The sequence below is a fragment of the Aspergillus brunneoviolaceus genome (assembly GCF_003184695.1).
Source record: "Aspergillus brunneoviolaceus CBS 621.78 unplaced genomic scaffold BO95scaffold_31, whole genome shotgun sequence".
Lineage (NCBI taxonomy): Eukaryota > Fungi > Ascomycota > Eurotiomycetes > Eurotiales > Aspergillaceae > Aspergillus > Aspergillus brunneoviolaceus.
In genome coordinates, this window is record NW_020290761.1 from 26,990 (window position 1) to 47,693 (window position 20,704).

The window sequence follows — 20,704 nt, forward strand, 5'->3', positions numbered from 1 at the left end:
GGGCTCGAGAGTCTGTCTTGTTCCCCAGGCCGCAGGCAGAGCAAAGCTCCAAAGTAGTCAAGGGCCAAGGTCCCACCGACAAGGCCTGTTCGTCTTTTCTTTCTTGAACACCCGCCGACCGGACGCGGGTCTCCAGGACGACCAACGTTCCGGTCTCTTCGGACGATACCTAGAAAATCTGCCAACTCATCACATCCCGTCGAATGCGAGACTCCCTCGTTGATTGGTGACCGCCGTCACGAAGGTCATCCAGTAGGACCACAACGATCAAGGTTCAGGCTGCTTACTGCCATGTCGCATGCAACGTTGGTTTTGTTATTTTTTTTTTCTCAATGTCTGATTTCTGGTACTTAGCCATGGGATGGAGTTGAATGGGTGGATTCACGGGACGAACGACGGCAGGGGGATCCATCCATAGGTCACCCACTCACTTATCCTGCCAGCCACCGGAAGGGGAGGAGAAAAGAGAGACTCTACCCGACCAGCCACCTATGCTCCTTGCAAGTGAAAGACAAGGCTTGAAAGCAAGATGCATCTAACTGCCGACGCTGTTTTTCTCACAATTGGAAGTCTGTCCTGCGGTGAGAAACCCGATCGGAGGGGGGAAGCAAGCAATGGCAGCCGGCACTTAGGCAGGAGTCAGGACGCAGATCGGATGTGCAGCCGTTTGACGGACCGGGCAGCAAGCAAGTTCTTTTATCGCAATGGATTGTGTTTTTCTGCGAAAGAACAATTGTTCAACCACACTAGCAGTGCCCGTATGGGGTTAATTTGTACCCAACCCCATAAGGCGAATTCGAGTAGAAGGCGGAGAGGAAGAGTTCAACTTCTTTTTCTGGTCACTGAGAAGTGTAGAAATCTCTCGTCACAGCCCTTCATTCTTTCCTGCCAGATTAGGCAGGTAGATCTATCTATGATGATCAATGATATGATGAATAGAGGAGGTACTGTATGGAACCTGAGCTGGAGGCCATGCCACACCCGGTGAATGCCAACTTTATTAGTATGGTACTTATTCAACCCCAATCTATTGACTCTAAGTAGCTAAGATATCGATTTTACTGCTTCTGATGTCCATCCAATATTGCGCTGAGCTCGGATCTGTTTAGAGCTTACATCTGACAGGAAATGCATGGAATTGGCGGTTGTACCACTCATATTACCGCAGGCATTGTCAATGGCCCCATTCTTGGATGTAATGCGCATCTTTGATCATGAATCATGGGACTACATGCCAGTCTGTAGTTTCTTCTTAACGGAGAGACGGAGCATGACGGGCCCAGCGACTGTGATGCGATGTTACTCAGCCATTACTGAATTGCATTTCAGCATATGCATCAGAAAGTATTTACTATCCCTTCATAGCGATGACTTCGATGCGTCTGAATCCCGCCTCCTGCTCTGCTTGGATGCTCGGATGAAAAGAGAAACGATTAACAATTGTGAATCAACCATATGTAGTAGACAAGCCAAATATCCACAATATCGAACTCCGAGACTATATGCCAATACTCAAAAACCGCACAATGTTACAATCAATCACTTTTGCTCTGCGCTGACTCATTCATCGTCGTGCTTCCGCTTGAACTTCAGCCCCTTGTTATTGGGCTGGCTGCCGTAGTTGCGCCGTCCCTGCTGCTGCTGCTTCTTGTCGCGGCTCATGCTGGAGCCCAGTGTGATATCAATGCGGGGTGGCGTCGAGAAGCCGAAGCCCTTGGCCACCTTGACCAGGTCGAGTTTGTGCACGTCGAAAACGGAGCGGAGTGAGTGCGATGCATAGGCCTGGAGGTAGGCACGGTAGCCTTCCTTGGCGGACTGGATGACACGTTAATATCCGGGTCGGAACAACAAAGACAGTAGTCCAGCTTACCTTGTTCAAGTAGTAGTTCTGTCCGATCAGCTTCTCAAGCTGAGACTGGACATTGACGATCTTGCTGGCGGGGAAATCGAACTCCACAACGGGAACACGAGCCTCCTTCAGGTGCTTCAAGAATCCAACCTCGGAAGGCTGAAGGAACATCAGACTGCGTCCCTTACCGTTCACACCACGAGCCGTACGACCGACACGGTGAACGTAGTCTCTGGTGTCATCTGGGGGATCGAACTGGATGATCCAGTCGACGGCCGGAATCTAGAAAGGAAGAACGTCAGAAATGTGGCTCGTAATAGTGATTTATGGTAACGTACATCCAAACCTCTAGCAGCAACATCAGTACAGATCAAGGTTCCCTGTTTGGCGTTACAGAACTCGAAGAAGGTGTTGGTGCGCTTCTGCTGCTTCTGCTTGCCGTGGAGGTCGAGAACGGGAAGATCAATGTAGTTGAGCAATTCAGCATGGTACTTGACACAGTTACAGCTGGAGAAGAAGACAATGATCTTCTTCTTGAGGTTGCGCTTGAGGAAGGAGAACAGAAGCAAGAAGCGCTTGTCCGCTTCACAAATGACGTAGCCTTGCTCCAGGCCTTCGACCGTACTATGTTCTTTGCGGTGGTCAACGTTGATGTAGAGAGGGCCAGGTCGCAGCGAAATGCGAGCCAAGTCCTCGACCTTCGTGGTTTGCGTAGCGGAGAACAGCATCGTCTGTCTTTCCTCGGAGGGCAGAATCTTGACAATCTGGCGCATTTCATCCTCGAAACCGACTTCAAGAATACGGTCCGCCTCATCTGAAAGATGTTAGACCATCCAAGTTACGATAATTCAATACCGACTTACCAATAACAAGCGTCTTCAGGTTCTTGAAGACAAATCCGGGGGTGTTCTGCAGGTGATCGAGCAAACGTCCGGGGGTGGCAATAAGCAAGTTCACACCCTTGGTGAGTTTCTCGGCCTCAGCTCTTCGGTTGGCACCACCGATAACAATACCATACGTCTGGGAGTGGTGTGCCATTAATTCTCTAGCGACACCAAAGATCTGCAGGGCCAGCTCTCTGGTGGGGGAAACCACAAGAACACCAGTACCTATGACAAGCGAATTAGCACGCAACCGGATCGAACGATCGAGCTCATCGGCAACGAACCGTTACGGGGCTTGAACCGCAGAGCGCTCAACATCTCCACAGCAGGAATCAAAAACGAGAGAGTCTTTCCAGAACCAGTCTTCGCAGCACCGAGAACATCACGACCAGCGAGCAGCGGGCCGATGGTCCGTTGTTGAATTTCAGTCATGGTCTCGAAGCCCATGTCCTGAATAGCCTTCATCGTCTTCTCCGAGAGGTTCAATTCCGAGAACTTCTTAGGCTCCGAGTCCGTCGTAGGCAGACGGACAGTATCGATCGAAGGAAGGTCGGCACCGGCAGTCTTTTCATCATCGGCGCTCTCTTCACCCTCGCCCTCTTCCTCTACCTCCTCCTGGCGGATCTCCTCGTCGCTGTCATTCTCATCCTCGTCGGAGTTGTCGACTCTGCGCTTCTTGGAGGACTCCTTCTTCTTCTTATTCTTGTCGCTGTTCTTTTTGGGGGTCGTGCTAACTTCCTCCTCCACAGCATCGGCCACTTTGGTCACGGCTTCATTCTGGACTGGGGAGGTTTCCTCGTTGTCGGTCGCAGGACGGGCGCCTCCGCCGTGCTTTCTCTTGCGCTTCTTGGAGAGAGACTTGGCGGAGTCCACGGGGATCGGCATTTTCGCGGAGTTGTTTGGTGTCGACGAATCCCTCACTGCGAAAAAAAATAGATCTGATGGTGGAAGTGCAGGGCCTGGAATCGCGAGGCCGCTTTTCTCTTTTTTTTTCCTCCGTTTCTGCCAAACTCCGCGTCACGTGTCGATAGGAGAATGATAAGAGTGGGCCACAGAAGCCAGGTGCCTGAGGCATACAGAAACTATATCAAAGCACATCCCGCCGATGCGCTTCAATAGCAGGAAACTCAAAATTACGACTGGTAATCTCCTATACGTGGCGACTTGTCAGCCCGGATAATACAGAAGGACATAGATGCTATCAAGTGACAGACTACGAGCCGCATATTGTCGAATTGTGAAGGCTTGCCGCTTGTCAGGTAGGTAGACATCTTGGCATCAATCAGTCTTATAGGTACCATGCCTCTAGGACTATACCAAATCAACTAGTCGCGTAAAGCACGTCGCTTCAGCCTCTGGGCTCATTCTATTTCGATGGAATCAGGAGTAAGCCTTGACGTTCATGGAACATGTCGACGTTATCTCTGAGGGACGATTGCGAATAGACAGAAGACTGCCCCAGAAAGCAACAATTATGCTGCCTGCCACATAAGCCCTCGCTCGCATTACTGTCCTTGGTACCGCAATCTGCGGAGTTCTTGGGGCGGTCTCAGGCCGATGAAATGCTTGTTATTCCAATCAATTCGGTTGCATAGCCACGAAAGAAATCTTGAAATGATACCCAAGTGACAAAAAAGGAGAAGAGCTCTGTCAGGAGAATCCGACAACATTCAACCCTAGCCAAAACGTACGGCAGTATATGAATTTGACTGTGAAGAAGAGAACAGCAGCATTGGGCAATAATGGAATCTAACTGGCCTCACCCCATCCCACAAACATAATCATGAACGATGTGAGCCTCTTGCAAGTACGGCAAGATTCGTATACTTCTAACATTTGATTCCGTGGAAGCCTGGCGCTTTGCGCAAACCGCCAACCTACCCCTTTTCGCTAGTTTCGTCCAAGATGGCGTGAAAGGAGAAGAAGCCGCTGTGGAGCAAACTGTCAAGCTCTCTAATTGTTCGGAAAGACATGAGAACCGTGAGACAGATCTGCTGTTGTAGCTTCCATTCTGCTAGTCCAACTGGTAAGTCTGAAGACAGCCGAGCAATGGTCAAATGAAACAGGCCTGTAACTCAAGGCGAGTTCCGGTATGTATATACTATACTGTATCCTTTGCTCCATGCTCTCCTTGCGAGCTCTGTGATTGGACAACAAGAATCTCATTGGAAGCGTGTGCTGGAACATGGATGGATGCCATTGTTGTACGGCCGGCTGGGGCAGCCGAGACGCGAAGCACGTAGACACGTCATTGTAATGTGGGAACCGAAGATCCGTTCACATAACACTGAAAGCCATTGAGAGTTCTTGTTTGTCCATAAAGACTGACATACTTGCATGGGTACAGTAGGGGGGGGGGGGGTAACTAAGGATTCCCAGCCGTGTCTTGAGAAGGTTTATGCGTACACAAGATCCCCAGCCAAAGTGCTTGCGTATTAGGCAACTGAATGACTAAGGAAGTTCGCTCGGGACCTCGGGTACGTTTTACCGTGCTAGGGGCTGAGAGCCTGGACCAAGCAAACATGGACTGCACAGAGCAGAGCCTCCAGAAGCCCAAGGGGTGAAGTCACTGCAGGAAAGTGCACCTTGCATGTTTTAACAGATCATTGACAGCTAAGAGATCGGATTGAAAGGTCAAGTCGGCTGGAAGAATGCGCAACGGGAAAAAATAGGGTTGTGTTGCGGAGCAGAACGACCGCTCGAATTCATCGTAGGCTGGACTAGATTTTACAATGGATCGTGTGGCGGACAGCCACGCAAATTTTTGGTAGGTTTATTTTCGAAAAGAATTTGCAAGTTCCAATGCCAAAAATAGGACGGGGCGTGCCATGGTTCGCAGCGCCCAGCATGTTGGAGTGAGTTTGAACTTTGGACCCTTTTTCTTTTCCGATTATTAAGGTAAAAGGTACCGACCGGTCTGAGGAGGGCTGGTGCAGGTGCAGGTGCTCGTCAGCCCCTCGAGGAGAACGTTCATGGAGATATTCTTCGATCGATTGCTGCATGACTGTCTTCTCTGCTACTGATTGAGACATGATATCCCATGGTCAAATCTATGGTCAATAATGTATGGGGTTGGAGTGGATCAATGGGGAAAGACGTCATGATGCGCAGACACGGACGGCCAAGTGTACAGTCAGATACCGTTTTAAAGTGGTAAAAGATCGACTGCCCCTTCCCTTGCTGATCAGGGACGCACAGAAGATGTCGAGCACAAACAAAACACTCCATACTCCATACACTCCGGAGTAGTCAAGACTCATTTGCTTGTGAATCACGGAGTGGTGGAGAGGGCATAGTACGATTTGTCTCACAATGCCATCAGTCAGATCGTGTTGTACACTGTAAAAGAGACAACTTTGCTTGAGATTGATTAAAGGAGTTCATAGTCCCACATCTGGTGCTGTGCGGGAAGGACCTGGAGTTAATCAACTGCTGTAGAGGGAGGCTGTGCAGTAAGCCTCGGGCTGTTGGTAGTAGTCTGTAACTGGGCAAAAGGATACGAATACGTCGAGGATCAGATAGTTCAACCCGAAGTACTCAGTAGTAGTTAGCAGGTGTATGGTACGGTCAATTGACACTCCTCTGGCGTCTGTCTTTTTCAAGTTCGCAAAGACAACCTGAAGTCAAGCTTAACGCCCTACCAGATCGAACAATCTAGGCGCAGTCGACGACAAGCGATCCGATGGTTCATGAGAAGTCATCAGACACCAGAAGAGCCCTATACTCAGTACACTCAGTAACTAGGTACACCATAGTTCGCGGGCGGATTAAAAATGGTCAAAGGCACGGGGCGGGATCGATCAGCATAGTCTCCCGCTTATACTACTGGATCAATATGCGCCGACCAGTTTCAGCTTCTCGCTCGTGGGAAATAGTATGAGTGAATAGTTACTCATATGTCCGTTTAAAAATAGCAAGAATATCACTACCACCGGCGAGGTCAAGTGCAAGTGCAACAAGAAAAGTTAAAGAGCGAAGATCTGATTTGTCGCAGTCTTGCGCATCCATACCCAGTACCTACTTACCGTAGTACTGTACCAGTGACTACTGACGGGCATCAACTCGAGTATGAACACCCGTACTCGTAGTCAAAAAGATCCACTCACTCAATTAGGCTGGCTCGAGTGTCCCAGACCTCAAAGAGTCCAAACGTAACGTGGACTAAGTATGACAACGACGACGACAACGACACTACGTAGGTAGCAGCAGTCGAGTGGAACTCCAGCGTAGACTCCAAATCATAGAATCCGTGGGTACCTAGATTGGGACCATCCAGATTCGCCCAGTCGCAGTCGCTTTCCCACTTCAGCGCCCCAAGGTTTATCACTCTGGGCGGTAAGAGAAAGGCAAATCAAAGTGGGAGAGAGAGAAGCTCAGCGAGAGAACACCCGCATTCGGCCCAGACCCAACCCCCCTGAGGGACGCGCGTGCACTTACTACGAGGCACGGAGTACGCATAACTAATGGTACTCCGTACTGTAACTGAGCATTGCATGGTACCTTGTATGAGCACTCCGTACAAATGATCACACTGTAGAGGTCACCAGAGAGGTATGCTTAGCTTTCTGTCAGCACCAGCGGCAAATTTCTCATTCCTGTTTTGATTGACATTTTGGCCCTTCTTGATCAGCATAGCAGCAGTAGTAGAAGCAGAAGCAGGAGCAGCATCAGCATCAGCATCAGCATCAGCATTAGTGCATACCTGGAAGAGGGACAGGGCCCCCACGGAACAAGAAGACCCAGCCAATTTCTGTCATCTTCCTCTTCCCTTGATTTTCTTATGCCTTTCTTTATATATATTGCCCCCAAAGATCCAGGGTGGGATTGAATTTATGTAGGCCCAGAAGAAATTGAATAAAGTACTATTCTCAGTATACTGTCGAGATTATTTAGTGAATGAGGAGCGGTAATCAGAATACCGTCTCCAGTAATACTAGGTAAACTCAGGGCGCTTAGCCCGATTGAGCGGAGCCCCACCTATCCGTGACAAGGCCACCCGCGCTGTTGATTGGCCCCCGACCAACTGCCCCCCGTGCTGAGTCAGCCGGCAAGAGGGTCTCAGGTGGTTTCACAAGCATTCCCGACCGTCTCTCCTACGACCAGCTTCGGGTCTCGCTCGCTCTTTCGTTCTCTTCTCCCCTGAAGAAAACACTGAACGACGACGAAGCAGAAGCAGAGAGAGTGTGTGTGTGTGAAACTTGATAGTGAGAGAGACTATCGTCGAAAGAGAGGTCTCTTCATTCTCGTCTTTCGCTTCCCTTGTATTTTGTACTTACCTTCTTTCCCTTCGTCTCTCTCTTTCTTCTCCTCTCTCTCTCTCTCTCTCTCTTTCGTTTTGCTCGGCTTGCCCTTCACTTGACTGAAGGAGGGTGTGAACGTTGTTTCTTAAGCAGCGCACCCACTTTAAGGGAGGAGACTCAGGCACCCGAATTCGACCCGGTCTCCTGTCCCTTTCTTCCACCACCACTTCTACCACCACCACCCCTCCTCCCGACAACTCCTCCAGGGCCATACTGTGTGTGTCGCCGTCCACGCTCACTCATTATTTGAATTTCTCCAATTTTTCTTTAAGCCACACACTCGCTTTGAAAAACTACTCGACTTCCAGTCTGACACTCGCTTATATACTCGAACTACTGCGTTCTTGTCACTCCTTTGACTAAATAGAATTACTTGATCATTTACCCTGTTTCTTCTACCAACCACCGCCTTGAACCATCAATGACGTTGTGAACCGTAATTCGCAACGATACGTTCCTAGACTACCGATCCATCTCAGCCCTCGACCATTGGAAGCACCTCTTCCCTGGAACCTGATTCATTAAAACCCTCCCGCAGGACGACATTCGACTTCCCACGACTTCCGCTTTCGGCTTGCGCCAAGTTGGTGCTCTGGAGTACCACCCTTCGATTTGACCGCCTCGATTACTACGTCTTCTCCGCATTACTACATAAAATATTTGACAGATCCCCTCCGTGGCAGTTAATGATATTGTTGTCATCGGACACGGCTCGGTCAATATGCGATTATCCTCCATCCTCTTCGGGCTTTTCCTCGCCTTGCTCAACGCCCTGCAGGTGAATGCCATTAAATTGATCGAATCTAGCGCCCTGAACTTATGCCAAGCGAGCAACAACTTTACTGTCACCTACTTCAGCGTCGTATTCACTCCCGGCAATCGCTCACTCGCCTTCAGTTTCGATGGAGTTTCAGCAATTTCCGGCTACGTCACTGCGGAATTGCAGCTCACAGCCTACGGCATCAGTGTTTTGTCAGAGACCCTGGACCCATGTGAAATGGGCATCGCAGGCCTTTGTCCTATGAATACCGGTGCCATTGATGTTGCCAAAGCTACCCTGGACATCCCCGAGTCGGTGATCAAAGATATCCCAGGTGAGTAGCGCCCCATGGCAATGGCGATGCCTTGCAGCGCCTAGGCCTGCTAACCGTTCTTTCCTAGGCATCGCCTATACTGTTCCCGATCTCGACGCTAGTGTGCGTATCTACATCAATTCCACGTCAACGAACTCCAGCATTACCTGCATGGAGGCAGAGCTTTCAAACGGCCAGACGGTTTATCAAAAGGGTGTCGGCTGGGCAACTGCCGTCATCTCCGGATTAGGCCTCGCCGCCTCTGCCATCACATCGGGATTGGGGCACTCAAACACTGCAGCCCATGTCGCAGCCAATGCCCTTTCCCTGTTCAGCTTCATGCAGTCTCAGGCCATGATTGGCATGACATCGGTACATATGCCCCCGATTGTTGAAGCTTGGACCCAAAACTTCCAGTGGAGTATGGGTATCATCCATGTCGGCTTTCTGGAGGATATTTGTACTTGGTATCAGAGAGCCACCGGAGGTACCGCTGCGACGCTACTATCGAGTCTGTCGACAACTTCGGTCGCAACCTACAGACGTAGAAAGCGTGATCTCGAGCTTGAAGAACAAGGCATTTTCAGACGAGCAAGCGGCTATCTGAATTATATGCGCAAGCGCGCTTCAGGGAACAGCAAGACAGCGACTGACTCTACCGTCATTGTACGAGGTATCGAGCGTGTTGGCTTCAAGGCCAAAATCGAATCGACGAACATCTTCATGACTGGTCTCATTTTCTTTGTTGTCTTCGTTGCTCTGGTTATGATCATGGTCGGCCTTTTCAAGCTTGGCTGTGAACTATTGGCCAAGCAGGGCAGGATGAAGAGCAACAAGTTCCAGGACTTCCGGAACGGCTGGAAAGTGGTAGCCCGTGGCATTCTCTTCCGGCTGACGCTGATCGGCTTTCCCCAAATGGCTGTTTTGTGTCTATGGGAGCTCACCCAGCGGGACTCGGCTGCGGAGGTGGTTCTGGCCATCGTCATGTTCCTGTCGGTGGTCGCCGCTCTGGGTTGGGCATCTCTCAAGGTGCTCCGGCTAGCAAACCGATCAACTGTGATGCACAAAAATCCGGCCTATATCCTCTTCTCTGACCCGACCTGCCTGAACAAGTGGGGTTTCTTGTATGTGCAGTATCGTGCAACTGCATACTACTTCATTCTTCCTTTCCTCGGTTATATCTTCGTCAAGGGCATGTTTATCGGCTTGAGTCAGCCGGCTCCTGTCGTCCAGACTATTGCCTTGGTTATTATCGAAGCCTGCATGCTCATCGCCGTCAGTGTGCTGCGTCCGTGGATGGACAAGAAAACCAACATCTACAACATCGCCATCGCTGCTATCAACTTCCTTAACGTCATCTTCCTCCTCTTCTTCTCGAATGTCTTCAATCAACCCGGCATTGTTACTGGTGTCATGGGAGTCGTGTTCTTCGTGATCAACGCCATCTTCGCCCTGGTGCTCTTGATCATGGTGTTGGTCGCTTCTATCTACGCCATTGTATCCAAGAACCCGGACACACGCTATCAGCCGATGAGGGATGACCGGGGATCATTCATCAAGTCGGGCAGCCAGCTGACGACCGAACTGGACGCTTTGGGTGCGACGGCACGTGGCGACATGAAGAACTCGCCCTATAAGTCTAGCCCGTTCGAAGATGATAACGCGTCTTTCTCCAGCGGTAACGGGGCCAGTGTCAGCCGTCAGAACCTCGAGGCTCCTGAGCCCTCGCCGAACCACGCTGCGCGCTCGCCGGCCTCCCCTGTGGACCCTTCGTTGCCGCTATTCCCAAGCGACAACCGCAACGGTTCGCACGACGCCAATTTCGGACGATCACCATCGCCTGTTCCGCGTGGCTACACCTCCTCTCCCATGCAAAACCCACACGCATACCGACAACAAAACAACCCGAGTCCATGGCAAAGAGGGGCGGGATATGATCACTGAAGTTGAAAAATAATTCACCTGAATTGCTTTCTAGCCTTGCTTGTGATGAAGTTATGGCCTTGTGTGTGTGTGCGTGCGGGGAGAAGGCATGGATTGACTCCTATTCTACTCTATTCACGAGCCATTCTAGCTTTCTACTACCTATACAATTCTTCCCGCACCAGGTGCGTTGGGTTTTTCTTGCTTCTCTGATTTCCACCTTCATCCATTTTCTCTGTTATCATGTTTTTTGCCTACATCCCTTGTCGTATGCTGTGATATACCAGAGAGCCCCCTCCCGCCCCTTTTTCCTCTCTCCCCAATCAACCTGACCCATCCATCTCCTAGACTACCTACACCTACCTACCATCTATCCGCTTACCTCTTATCCGACATCCGACGCCCCCTTTCTTTTTCCAAAAGGGGGAGCCACAGGCCGGCGGGGGAGGAGCTCACTACTTCCTTCCTTACAATCAACCCATCTTTCCATATTACCTACTCCTACTGCTACTACTCTCACGTTTTACTACCGCTGGCGTTTTGAACCAACAAAGGATCCTGGATATATATCGGTTATACTCTTTGTTCTATGGGGGGTTTCTGTTTTTATCTTATATATTTATTCCTTTTTTTCCCTCTTCGTCCTATATATTTTTCTTCTCCCTTGTATCTTTCCTTGATGTATGAATAATAGAGAAAAGAGAAGGGAGGTTGGGGAGGAATTGAAGAAGAATGAAGGCTTTTTCTTTTTATGTTCGTCCCGTGTCCGAAGAGCTTCTTCCAGTCGTCTTTTTCCTGAGTTTCGTAGTTAACTCCGATCCCGTGATATGTCTATCTTGTTCGGGCGTATTGGGGGAACGGAGAATAACAGAGAGAAACAGGAAAAAAGGAGGAAGTATCTGTAGGATGATCGCTGCTGCAATGACGTAGGCGATGATACCTACTTCCATGCCGTGCCCCATATGGGGGAGGGCCGAAGAATGTAGATGTGGGCGACATGGTATTCTAGATGTCCCAGCATTCAACGGCAGAGACGCGTTCTAACCACAAGGCGCGGGTGCTTTTTTGTCTGCGAGCTAGCAACTAGCATTCTTCTTCTAATCATCTTTGTTTTTTCCATTCTCCTAATCAACTGTTTCCACTCCTCCTTTATTTCGATAAGAAGAACATAAAACATGATAACACCAGATAAGAAAGATAAACCCAAACTCACGAAAATGATATTCAGAGACCACGCCGGGATTTAGAATGATGATGAGGAACAGAAACATGACCACCCGTCTTAAGCAACAGACCAAGCGTTTCAAGGTGGAGGGAGGAGGTATAAAAGGTAATTTCGAACATGTGGGGGGAAACAAAGAGTACATGAGTTGTTTTGGGGTGGGGGAAAGATGTGGAATCATATGAAAAGCAATCAGGACAGGTTCTTCATCGTCTATCACCCAATCCCGGAGGCGGGCCGGGCAGAGACGAAGAACCCATGCCAGGAGGCGGAGCAGCATGGGCATATGCATCGGAGCCGGGCGGGCCATTGATCCCGGGAGTCGGGCTGGGACTGTACCCGGCTGGCGGAAGCTGGCCCGGGGGAGGCAGGCCGGGGAACCCAGCTGCGCCGGGAGGAGGCGTGGGAAACCCAGCTGGGAACCCGCCGGGGGGTGGGATGGGAGGGAATCCCTGGGCGCCGGGGGGCATGTTGGGGAGGGCAGGAAGACCGCCGGGGGCACCGGGGCCGCCGACGCCGGGGAACGGGGGTGGGAAGGGAAGGCCTCTTGCTCCAGGGGCTGCGAGTCTCGTTAGCTTGTTATTATATATATACAGAATTTAGAATTTGGGATTGAGGAGGGAAGAGTGCTGCGTGCGGGAAGGGGAAAAGGATGTATGCAGCTGGGAGGCACGTACGCGGAGGCATGGCTGGGGCTCCGGGAGCTGCACCAGGTGCGGGCATCCCGAAGGGAGGAGGAGGAAGTTGACCTGGGCGGCCTGGAAGCATTCAATCAGTCGTCGATCAATCTTTCGGTCTCGTTCGGAGCGTTGGTGTACACGTTGCGAAACATACCGGGAAATCCAAAGGGAGGGGGGTAGGCGCCCGGGGGCACCATCGCAGGGTTGGGTACAGCCTGGCCTTCGGCGGCGTATGATGATGTGATGGAGTCAATGACGGATTGGGCCTTTTCTTGTCCGATCTCTGTGAGCGTGTTAGATAACGGTTGCGGACTCATTGCAGGTCTGACATCGGACGAGGGACGTCGTACGTTGGTAGTACTCCACCACGTTTCTCAGATGGTTGCGTCCAGAGTTGTGCGCCTTGCGCACACTCATCGAGTCGTGCGTAAGGTAGACATCGCAGTAGTCACCTGTTGCATGAAAGTGTCCGTCAGTTCTGTTGTGGCGTGGTTGAAAGGCACCGGAATGGGATTTCGCGATGTGCGCGGAGTTCTTGATGTCGCAGGCACCAAACCACTGTAATCGCATAGTCCGATAATCGCATAAGAGAGGATAACCTACAGAAGAGTGAGGAGTTGTCAGTAGTTTCCTGATGAGCAAGTGGTCGAATACTTATATTTGGGCATCTTGATCTTGAGAGAGCGATTGCTCTTGGGAGGCGTATTAAGCTTCGCTCGGTAGCGCTCGATCGGCGCGTTGCGCTTGGGCGGGACGGTTCGTTCAAGGTGTGTGCAGCGCGTTTGTATGAGCAAAAGATGAGAGCCGGGTGTTCAAATCGTTGAGGTATGAGTTTGGCGCGTGGAATTCTTGAATACTCGGAAATTTTGACTGAGTCGGAGACGAATAACTGGCGGCGGAGTTCGAAGCGATATCAAGGCGGTATCACGGGGCAGAATACCCAGCCCAGGTGTCGAGCCTCAGGCACCCCCTATCTATAGTACAGTACCTGGATCCTGCCGACAAGCAGCTGCAGCAAGTCGGCACATTGTGTGCATGCATATGTGTGGACTTATCATCAGTCAATACTATAATTATACTGAGCTGGCGGGACAGTAGTCCCTTCACGGCTATGTCAAAGATCCAATGCTGCAATGTGGACTGTCCGTGGGGCGGTAAAATATTGCAATACCTTAGCTGGAAACTGTAGTCCTGCATGGTCCCAGAGATCTCCTTGTGCTCAGATGTGTTTGTTGAGGCAGGTAGTCTTGTGCCAATTATGCTATACTACGACTATCCTTCAACTCTTCAAGTGATTCTTCATTGTCTACGGTGAGTAGCAACTGTCCCCATCACGACCAGTAGTCTCAGGCTGTGCCGTCGTGGTATATATGTTCATACCCGCTGCGCGTTGGCTTTCCCTGTAGAAAAACGGGGTCCAGACCAGCTGGATCCCACTCGAGTATGTGAAGCCCATCTAGCGGGTTTTTTATACACCGCATAGATGATGAATTGACTTGCCGACCAGATATCAGTCTCGCAGGCTGCCAATATAGACATCAGTAATTGGTAGAGTTGACTCACAATTGGTGCCACTACCTATGTCTACAACAAGGTCGTAATTCTCGGGGTCTCAGAGAAGCGAGCCACAATAGTCACTTTGACCAAGGAAGAAAGCTCAAATGACCCTCGATTTCTTGCTCTTACAACGAGATCCTCTATTGAGATCGAGGCCCAACCGAGACTCGACTGTTAGGCACCTTGCATTGCCAGAAGACCAAATAAACGAAAAGGGATATCCAACCATGCAAAATCCCTCGAAAAGCGGTGAATGAAGGAGTCTCAATTGGCTAGGATTGTTCATGATCATCAGGGCAACAGAGGAGATAGTCCGGGGCCCCGGAGGTTGTTCCTTGGATGATTGTTGCACCTCAGCTGGGGGAAGGGCTTGACAAAGTGGCCACTGGCAGAAGGGTTGGTCCCGTGAGTCATCATGTTCTTGCCTCTCGCGTACTTGAGGACCAAAATTGGATCTCAACACGTATCACTCTGACCCCAGATTCAAGGGACGGCAAGGAGTGGTTCATGACCTTGTCCGCGGGGAGTCCGGGAATTGTAATGATCAGGTGCTGGCATTGAACCCACAAATCGGCGTAGTCGGCGTTTCCAGCACCTGGAGAAAATGTGATCCAGCATCAGCCGAGGGCTGGAGAATGACCTCGCTACGGAGTAAAGATCCGGAAGGCCAGAGGAAGGTGAAGTTTGGTTGGGGACGTCATGCTTCGCAGCGGGGAAAAGAGGGGAAGGAAAGATTATTTCCTCAGAAGAGACAGGCAAGAAAGGAAGAAATGCTGACTGATGAAACAAGCCATGCCGGCAGGAAAATCCGGGGAAGAAGCAAGTCGAACCTCCTTGGAAGATGGAACCGTTCCCGTGGCCGCCTTGCCGCCTTACCGCCTCAGGCCAGCAATGCATACGGAGCCGGTGATTTGCCGGCTGGACCGGCTCGGTTGTCATGGCCATTCAGGAACCAGAATCTCGCTGGAAATGTCTTGATGTCTTGATGCCTTGATGCAATTTACACATCCATGCACTACTATCGACAATCCGACAATCCGAGGGGTTATGCGCCCCCTTTCCCCTCCCACCTCCCCCTTAGACGGTTGGAGAGTTGGAGATGTCTCTCAGCGCCAAGTGTCACTCGCAGTAACCGCCAGTCTGGCCCAGGAAAGTGACTAAGCAGCAGCCTTGTCGTGTGGGGAAAGGGTGAAAAATTCATACCCCTGGGAGGAGAGGAAAATAGCATCAGTGGCCAGTGCACTGTGTGAATTTGCACACTGGGAACACTGGCACAGTGAGGCATTTCTGGCATTCGAGGAGAAAGGGGGGGGGGGGGGTCCCATCGTCATCCTTCGTTTGGCCCCTCTCCATCAGGGCCGGTCACCTCGTTTCAGGAAAATTTTCTGCTAATTCTGGGGAAGCTGTCCCTCTTGGGGCTAGCGGCCCATCCTTACTCAGGGTTGACTGATGACTCCAGTCGGTTTGGGTGGGATTTCCAGCTGTTCACCTGATGAGGCAGACGAAGACGACAACGACGACAACGATGGCCTCAATACTTAGCCTTGGCCAGCAAGGCTCTTCCTGTGGCTCACCAATGCCAATAGAAATGAGGCTATGAGCATGATGGGCAGAGAGTGGACTGAATCACACAATTTCATTAAGGGCGGTGAGCGAGCAAGAGGGGCAGCGGGTGGATGATCTTCGCACGATCAATCGGGGCTAACGTGACTAAACGTCGATGGTCTCGAACATCAACAACAAACCGAGTCTTCAACCACCACCACATCCGGTGATGCCTTGATTCTCCCCCTTTCCATTGACACACGGACGCTGGGACGTGGAACACACAATGGTGCAAGCTGCTGCACAATAACGTCTTCTCCAGCTGCGAGCGACGGCAGGATTAGCTTCTTCTCGTCCATTCCGCTAGTTGTGCCTGATCAGCATCATCCTGCAGTGGGATGACTACCTGAAAACTGGCATCATTCGCGCTATTTCTCTCGTAATCGCAGTACTCGAGGGGTACTCAGGTTGGCGGTCATTCCGCCCTTGTTCGGCTCGTTGTTGAGGTGACCGAGAGGAGGGGGAAGTATGGTAAGTATGGGAAGTATGGAAAGTATTCTGAATGTACAGCGATGATGCAAGTGTACAGTTCCTCCGATGGCTTTTTGCGGGGAAAAGCAGCAGCCCAGCGCCCAGCCATGAGGGTTAGCGTGGCTTGTCTGCACCTGCCCACCACACTATTTACTAATAGTAATCAATTTGAGAAAAATCAGAATAAAAATATGCTCTCAATTCCAGAACTACTCAGTATTCAATTTAGTAGGTATGAGTAGTCCGGAGTAGGGAGTAACACTCCTTGAGCCACGAGGAAGACCAAGAGAGTGAGTGCCTAATTGCCAATGTGATAGACTGTAAAACCAACCAACTGTAAGACTGAAATAGTTGCAATTGTTACCTTACTTACAATTAGTCCATCCCTGCTTACACTTCAATAGACTCTTCACCAACTTCTCGAGTACAACTGCAAAGAATGGAAAGAACCGAGCAGCAAATTGAAAAGAAATGAACTTGACGATGACGCGTGACTGACCAGCCCATTTCCATTACCCTCAGGAAACTGCACTGGGCGTTGCGTCTGCGGCTGATTGGTGCAGCGGGTAGTTTCTGTTACGTTTTAGTCCCGCGGGGAGTGGGAACGGGTTTGTCAGATGATCGCGACAATTCCCAAGGAGTAAAAGCAGCACTGGATGTTTTGGGATGTTTTGGGATGTTTTTGGCTGTGGTGGATCCCTTCCCGACCAGTCCTGCCCCTTCTGCGTAGTGCGCACACGTTCCTCAATGCTGCTGCTTTTACAGGCGCCGCCTCGGCATCCGACGTTATGCGCGCGGTTCAGCCGGCAACCTCTTTTTTCACTCGTTTTTCTCCAGCAGAAAATTTGCTGGCGCTCCACTTCCCACCGCGTGTGATCCTGGCTGGGCTGGCTTTGGCTGGCTTTGGCTGGCTCTTGCTGGCTCTTTCTTTTGCGGTGCCTGGAATGGGAAATTCAACTTCCCATTATTATTATTATTATTCCCAGAAATTCTCCAACTGAATTCACTCGGCTTGTCCCGTGGTGCAATCATGAGTCGTCCTGCCGTCACAAAGGGGGCTGCTCCCATTCTATATAACTCCGTCCCCGCCACAACCTCTGGGTCGAGGCTATAGTGGATAATTAGTCCAGTACCAGCATCACGACATCCTTGAAAGAAGGTGTGGATTTCAATCAGGGAAAAAGAAAAATTAAAAGAAAAAAAAAGAAATTTTTTTTCTTTCTCTTTTTCTTCTTTGAATCATATACTTTAACCACAGTTCCTGCTGTGTGTCTTCGTTCACTTCATACTTCACTGTTCAGCCTCTGTGGGATATTTATCCTCACCTCACCCATTCACTCCCACTACCCCACACTCTCCTCGACTCGATACCAATTCGCATATAAACCGAGTTCGAGTCCCAATTGCACGTCTTGTCTCTCATCGCATTGCATCATCGCTGCATTGAGTCATCGCCGATTAGCGCAATTGCATACATACCTCTTCATACCCGCACACCACCACAACCCACATACAACACCTCAACACAATCCACCATGCCGGGATCATATCAAGTCATTGAACCGCATCCATCGGTTCCTCACACCAGCCGTCCCGCTCTGCACACGGCTCGTGGAGGCGCCGGCAATGTCATCAACCTCAAGGGCACCAAGACCACTCCTTCGCAGACGGCCTCCGGGCCGGCTTCCATGACGCGCCTCGACTCGCGTGTGCCCAGCACCTTCAAGTCTGGCCGGGGCGGCGCCGGGAACGTCCACAGTGGCAGCGAGCGCGCCATCTTCAGCTTCGACGAGGAGTTGGAGCGTGAGCTCCGCCGCGCTGCGCCCGTCTACCACGTCGGCCGCGGCGGTGCCGGCAACATGGTCTTCAGCGACGACTCGTCCAGCAGCCTGTCGCGAAAGTTCTCCGCCAGCAGCAACGGCACCAGCAGTAGCTCTGGCTCCGCGCGCGAGCGTGCTCTCCGAGGTCTGAATAAGGGCTGGGGCAAGCTCCGGGGCATGGCCTAAGCCAGCCAGCCCGGGACGACAACCAAACCAACCACCAGCAAAGCCGTCCTTTGCGACTTTCCACTTATTCATTTTCAGCCTTTGCTTGTTCACCAAAGCGCCTGCGAACTTGTCCTTCTGGATCATGACTCACGACTTTACGACTCCCACCACAAAAAAAGTTCTTGATTTTACCGCCTTACTTTCGGCCTGGGGGATTCGACCTCTACATGCATTTGTTCTCAACACAACTACGCATCTATCTAATTTCTTTTGAACCTTCAACCAACAAGGGGTGCTACCGTTCACACTCCATGCATGAGTTTGTGTGAACTCTCACCTCAACATTTCAAACCTTCAACCTTCGAATGGCATTCACATCTCTTCAACATGATACCCCAATCGCTATGTTCGCAAGCTGATTCAGTACTGGATCAAGATCGCATGGCATCTACTTTTTTTTCTATTTTTTTTTTCTTTTGTCTTGTCTGCCATCCAAACTTCAACACAGCAATTCTGGATCCTCATCCACCGCAGCGCAGCATAATCGAAGCCAAAGCTCATGTACCTGACCATGCAACCATTCATTCTTCACATATGAACGAACAAATGAAACGAAAACTATCTCCTGTACAACCCCTTTAGATAGCTACTTTCCCCAGAGCGTGTGGAATGGAAACAAGAACAGACAAGCAAAACCTTTTCCCCCTCTTCCATTGTAGAATCATTCCTTTCCCTTATTGTAAGCATAACCACAGCCCCCCCAGAGTAGTACAGCCCCAGCAAAACCGATGCCCACATACAAAACACAGAGTGCGGGGGACAAACGAAGAGAGATTCGTACTCGCAAACAAACCCAACCCTTACGCAGAAGTGGAGACCTCGCGAGTTGTTCACCAACTCGAGTACGAAGTACGTACGAAGGACGGGAAATCCGGGAGGCGGAGACGTCAGCACCTCGGAATGGCTCCAAACCTTACTTAACCTTTACCTACAGTAAGTTACTCATGAGGACATGAAAGAAAGCCTTTCTCTTTCGCTCTGTCTTTTCTTTTCGCCCTTCCAGTAGGTGCCCGAGGTTCGAGTGCGTTTTGGGGGGGGGGGGGGGTTGTCGGGTCTAGATTCTATTCTAGAAGGTGGTCTAGAGTCTGTGCTGTGGTGTGTTGTGCTCATACTGTGACATATTGGATGGATTGGTGTCATAACATACATACAATTTGGGCGTGGGTTTTTGGCGGGGCTGGGGACGTCGTAATTGTGGGCATGATTGCCGCTCTTGATGAGCTGGGTGGTGGTGGTGGTGGTGGTCGTCGTCTTTGTGGTATCGAGATCGTCTTCACGGGGGAGCGGATAAACGAACTTTGGAGTGGATTGGGATCTTTGTCGTGGCATGTTGGAGTTGAGGTGGAGAGCCTATACGTGGGTAAGAAGCACCGACTCGACGGAGGGTACTCTAATTCTGTTTTCAAGGTTAAATCTATCTGGGTTTGCCTGATTGCCTGATTGCCTGAGGACACTGTATTGTACTTCTTGACTGGGGGTCTTTTAGTCTCGGCGATCACGGAGCTATAGTATACTGCATCTCTTCTCTTTCGATTTACACTACAGTAGCAGTAGCAGTAGCAGTAGCAGCATACCCCCGAGGTTTCGTCATGACACGAAACCAATCAATCCATTCAGGAAGGTTGTACTGCACACACCTGACACCTGATATCAGTATCTGGAGTTCATGCAAGACGAGATCCCACGCACGCAATTGGTCGGGAACATGTAGACCCAACAGCACGGCGACTTGTTTCTAGACTAGACTGTTCGGCGATTGCCCTGCATCGAGGCGTCAAGATGGTGGAACAGTATAGAATAGTACAGTATAGTATTGGGTGGGTTTGAGGACCGAGGGCTTGGTGTCACCATGCGCACCCAATCTACTCCTTCAGATTGGTTGTTGGTAGATGTACAGTCCGGTGGATTCTCTTTGCGAGCTCAATCAATGCTCATTATTGGGCTTTGGGTCGCAGGCCGCAGACGAAGAAAGGGAAGAGGTGCCATGCAGCTGTCATTCAAGAAATTGTGTCAATCGCTCATTCATATCATCTATGCCACTCAATATTTACACAAAAAGTACAGTCGAAGAGAACGGAGGTTGGAGAGACCA

At 50.6% G+C, this 20,704-nt stretch overlaps 7 protein-coding genes across 7 annotated transcripts; 2 read left to right on the forward strand and 5 right to left on the reverse strand.

The window, feature by feature from the left end:
• Window positions 1–1,257: 1,257 nt before the first annotated feature.
• On the reverse strand, window positions 1,258–3,676 carry has1 (ATP-dependent RNA helicase HAS1). Its single transcript, XM_025590226.1, has 5 exons — window positions 3,018–3,676; window positions 2,713–2,958; window positions 2,188–2,663; window positions 1,871–2,131; window positions 1,258–1,815 (listed from the first exon to the last, which is right to left on the reverse strand). Exons 1-5 carry the CDS (start codon window positions 3,616–3,618, stop codon window positions 1,561–1,563), a joined length of 1,839 nt encoding a protein of 612 aa, XP_025442521.1. The 5' UTR covers window positions 3,619–3,676; the 3' UTR covers window positions 1,258–1,560.
• A 2,005-nt stretch (window positions 3,677–5,681) lies between these two features.
• On the reverse strand, window positions 5,682–6,091 carry BO95DRAFT_442371 (uncharacterized protein). Its single transcript, XM_025586407.1, has one exon. It carries the CDS (start codon window positions 5,991–5,993, stop codon window positions 5,832–5,834), a length of 162 nt encoding a protein of 53 aa, XP_025442522.1. The 5' UTR covers window positions 5,994–6,091; the 3' UTR covers window positions 5,682–5,831.
• Window positions 6,092–8,500: 2,409 nt separating this feature from the next.
• On the forward strand, window positions 8,501–11,414 carry BO95DRAFT_121023 (transient receptor potential ion channel family protein). Its single transcript, XM_025580443.1, has 2 exons — window positions 8,501–9,127; window positions 9,195–11,414. The coding sequence occupies exons 1-2, from the start codon at window positions 8,755–8,757 to the stop codon at window positions 11,048–11,050; spliced, it is 2,229 nt and encodes a 742-aa protein (XP_025442523.1). The 5' UTR covers window positions 8,501–8,754; the 3' UTR covers window positions 11,051–11,414.
• Window positions 11,415–12,999: 1,585 nt separating this feature from the next.
• Window positions 13,000–13,534, reverse strand: BO95DRAFT_442375 (putative U1 snRNP complex component Yhc1). The gene is made up of 2 exons (XM_025586408.1): window positions 13,282–13,534; window positions 13,000–13,214 (listed from the first exon to the last, which is right to left on the reverse strand). The coding sequence occupies exons 1-2, from the start codon at window positions 13,499–13,501 to the stop codon at window positions 13,024–13,026; spliced, it is 411 nt and encodes a 136-aa protein (XP_025442524.1). The 5' UTR covers window positions 13,502–13,534; the 3' UTR covers window positions 13,000–13,023.
• Window positions 13,535–14,603: 1,069 nt separating this feature from the next.
• BO95DRAFT_121116 (uncharacterized protein) lies at window positions 14,604–15,539 on the reverse strand. The gene is made up of 2 exons (XM_025580444.1): window positions 14,720–15,539; window positions 14,604–14,654 (listed from the first exon to the last, which is right to left on the reverse strand). The coding sequence occupies exon 1, from the start codon at window positions 15,431–15,433 to the stop codon at window positions 14,972–14,974; it is 462 nt and encodes a 153-aa protein (XP_025442525.1). The 5' UTR covers window positions 15,434–15,539; the 3' UTR covers window positions 14,604–14,654; window positions 14,720–14,971.
• Window positions 15,540–18,099: 2,560 nt separating this feature from the next.
• BO95DRAFT_452879 (DUF3602 domain-containing protein) lies at window positions 18,100–18,570 on the forward strand (the record flags this gene model as incomplete). Its single annotated transcript, XM_025588180.1, has 1 exon — window positions 18,100–18,570. The coding sequence occupies one exon, from the start codon at window positions 18,100–18,102 to the stop codon at window positions 18,568–18,570; it is 471 nt and encodes a 156-aa protein (XP_025442526.1).
• A 363-nt stretch (window positions 18,571–18,933) lies between these two features.
• BO95DRAFT_121140 (uncharacterized protein) lies at window positions 18,934–20,088 on the reverse strand. Its single transcript, XM_025580445.1, has 2 exons — window positions 19,760–20,088; window positions 18,934–19,534 (listed from the first exon to the last, which is right to left on the reverse strand). The coding sequence occupies exons 1-2, from the start codon at window positions 19,939–19,941 to the stop codon at window positions 19,171–19,173; spliced, it is 546 nt and encodes a 181-aa protein (XP_025442527.1). The 5' UTR covers window positions 19,942–20,088; the 3' UTR covers window positions 18,934–19,170.
• Window positions 20,089–20,704: the final 616 nt, after the last annotated feature.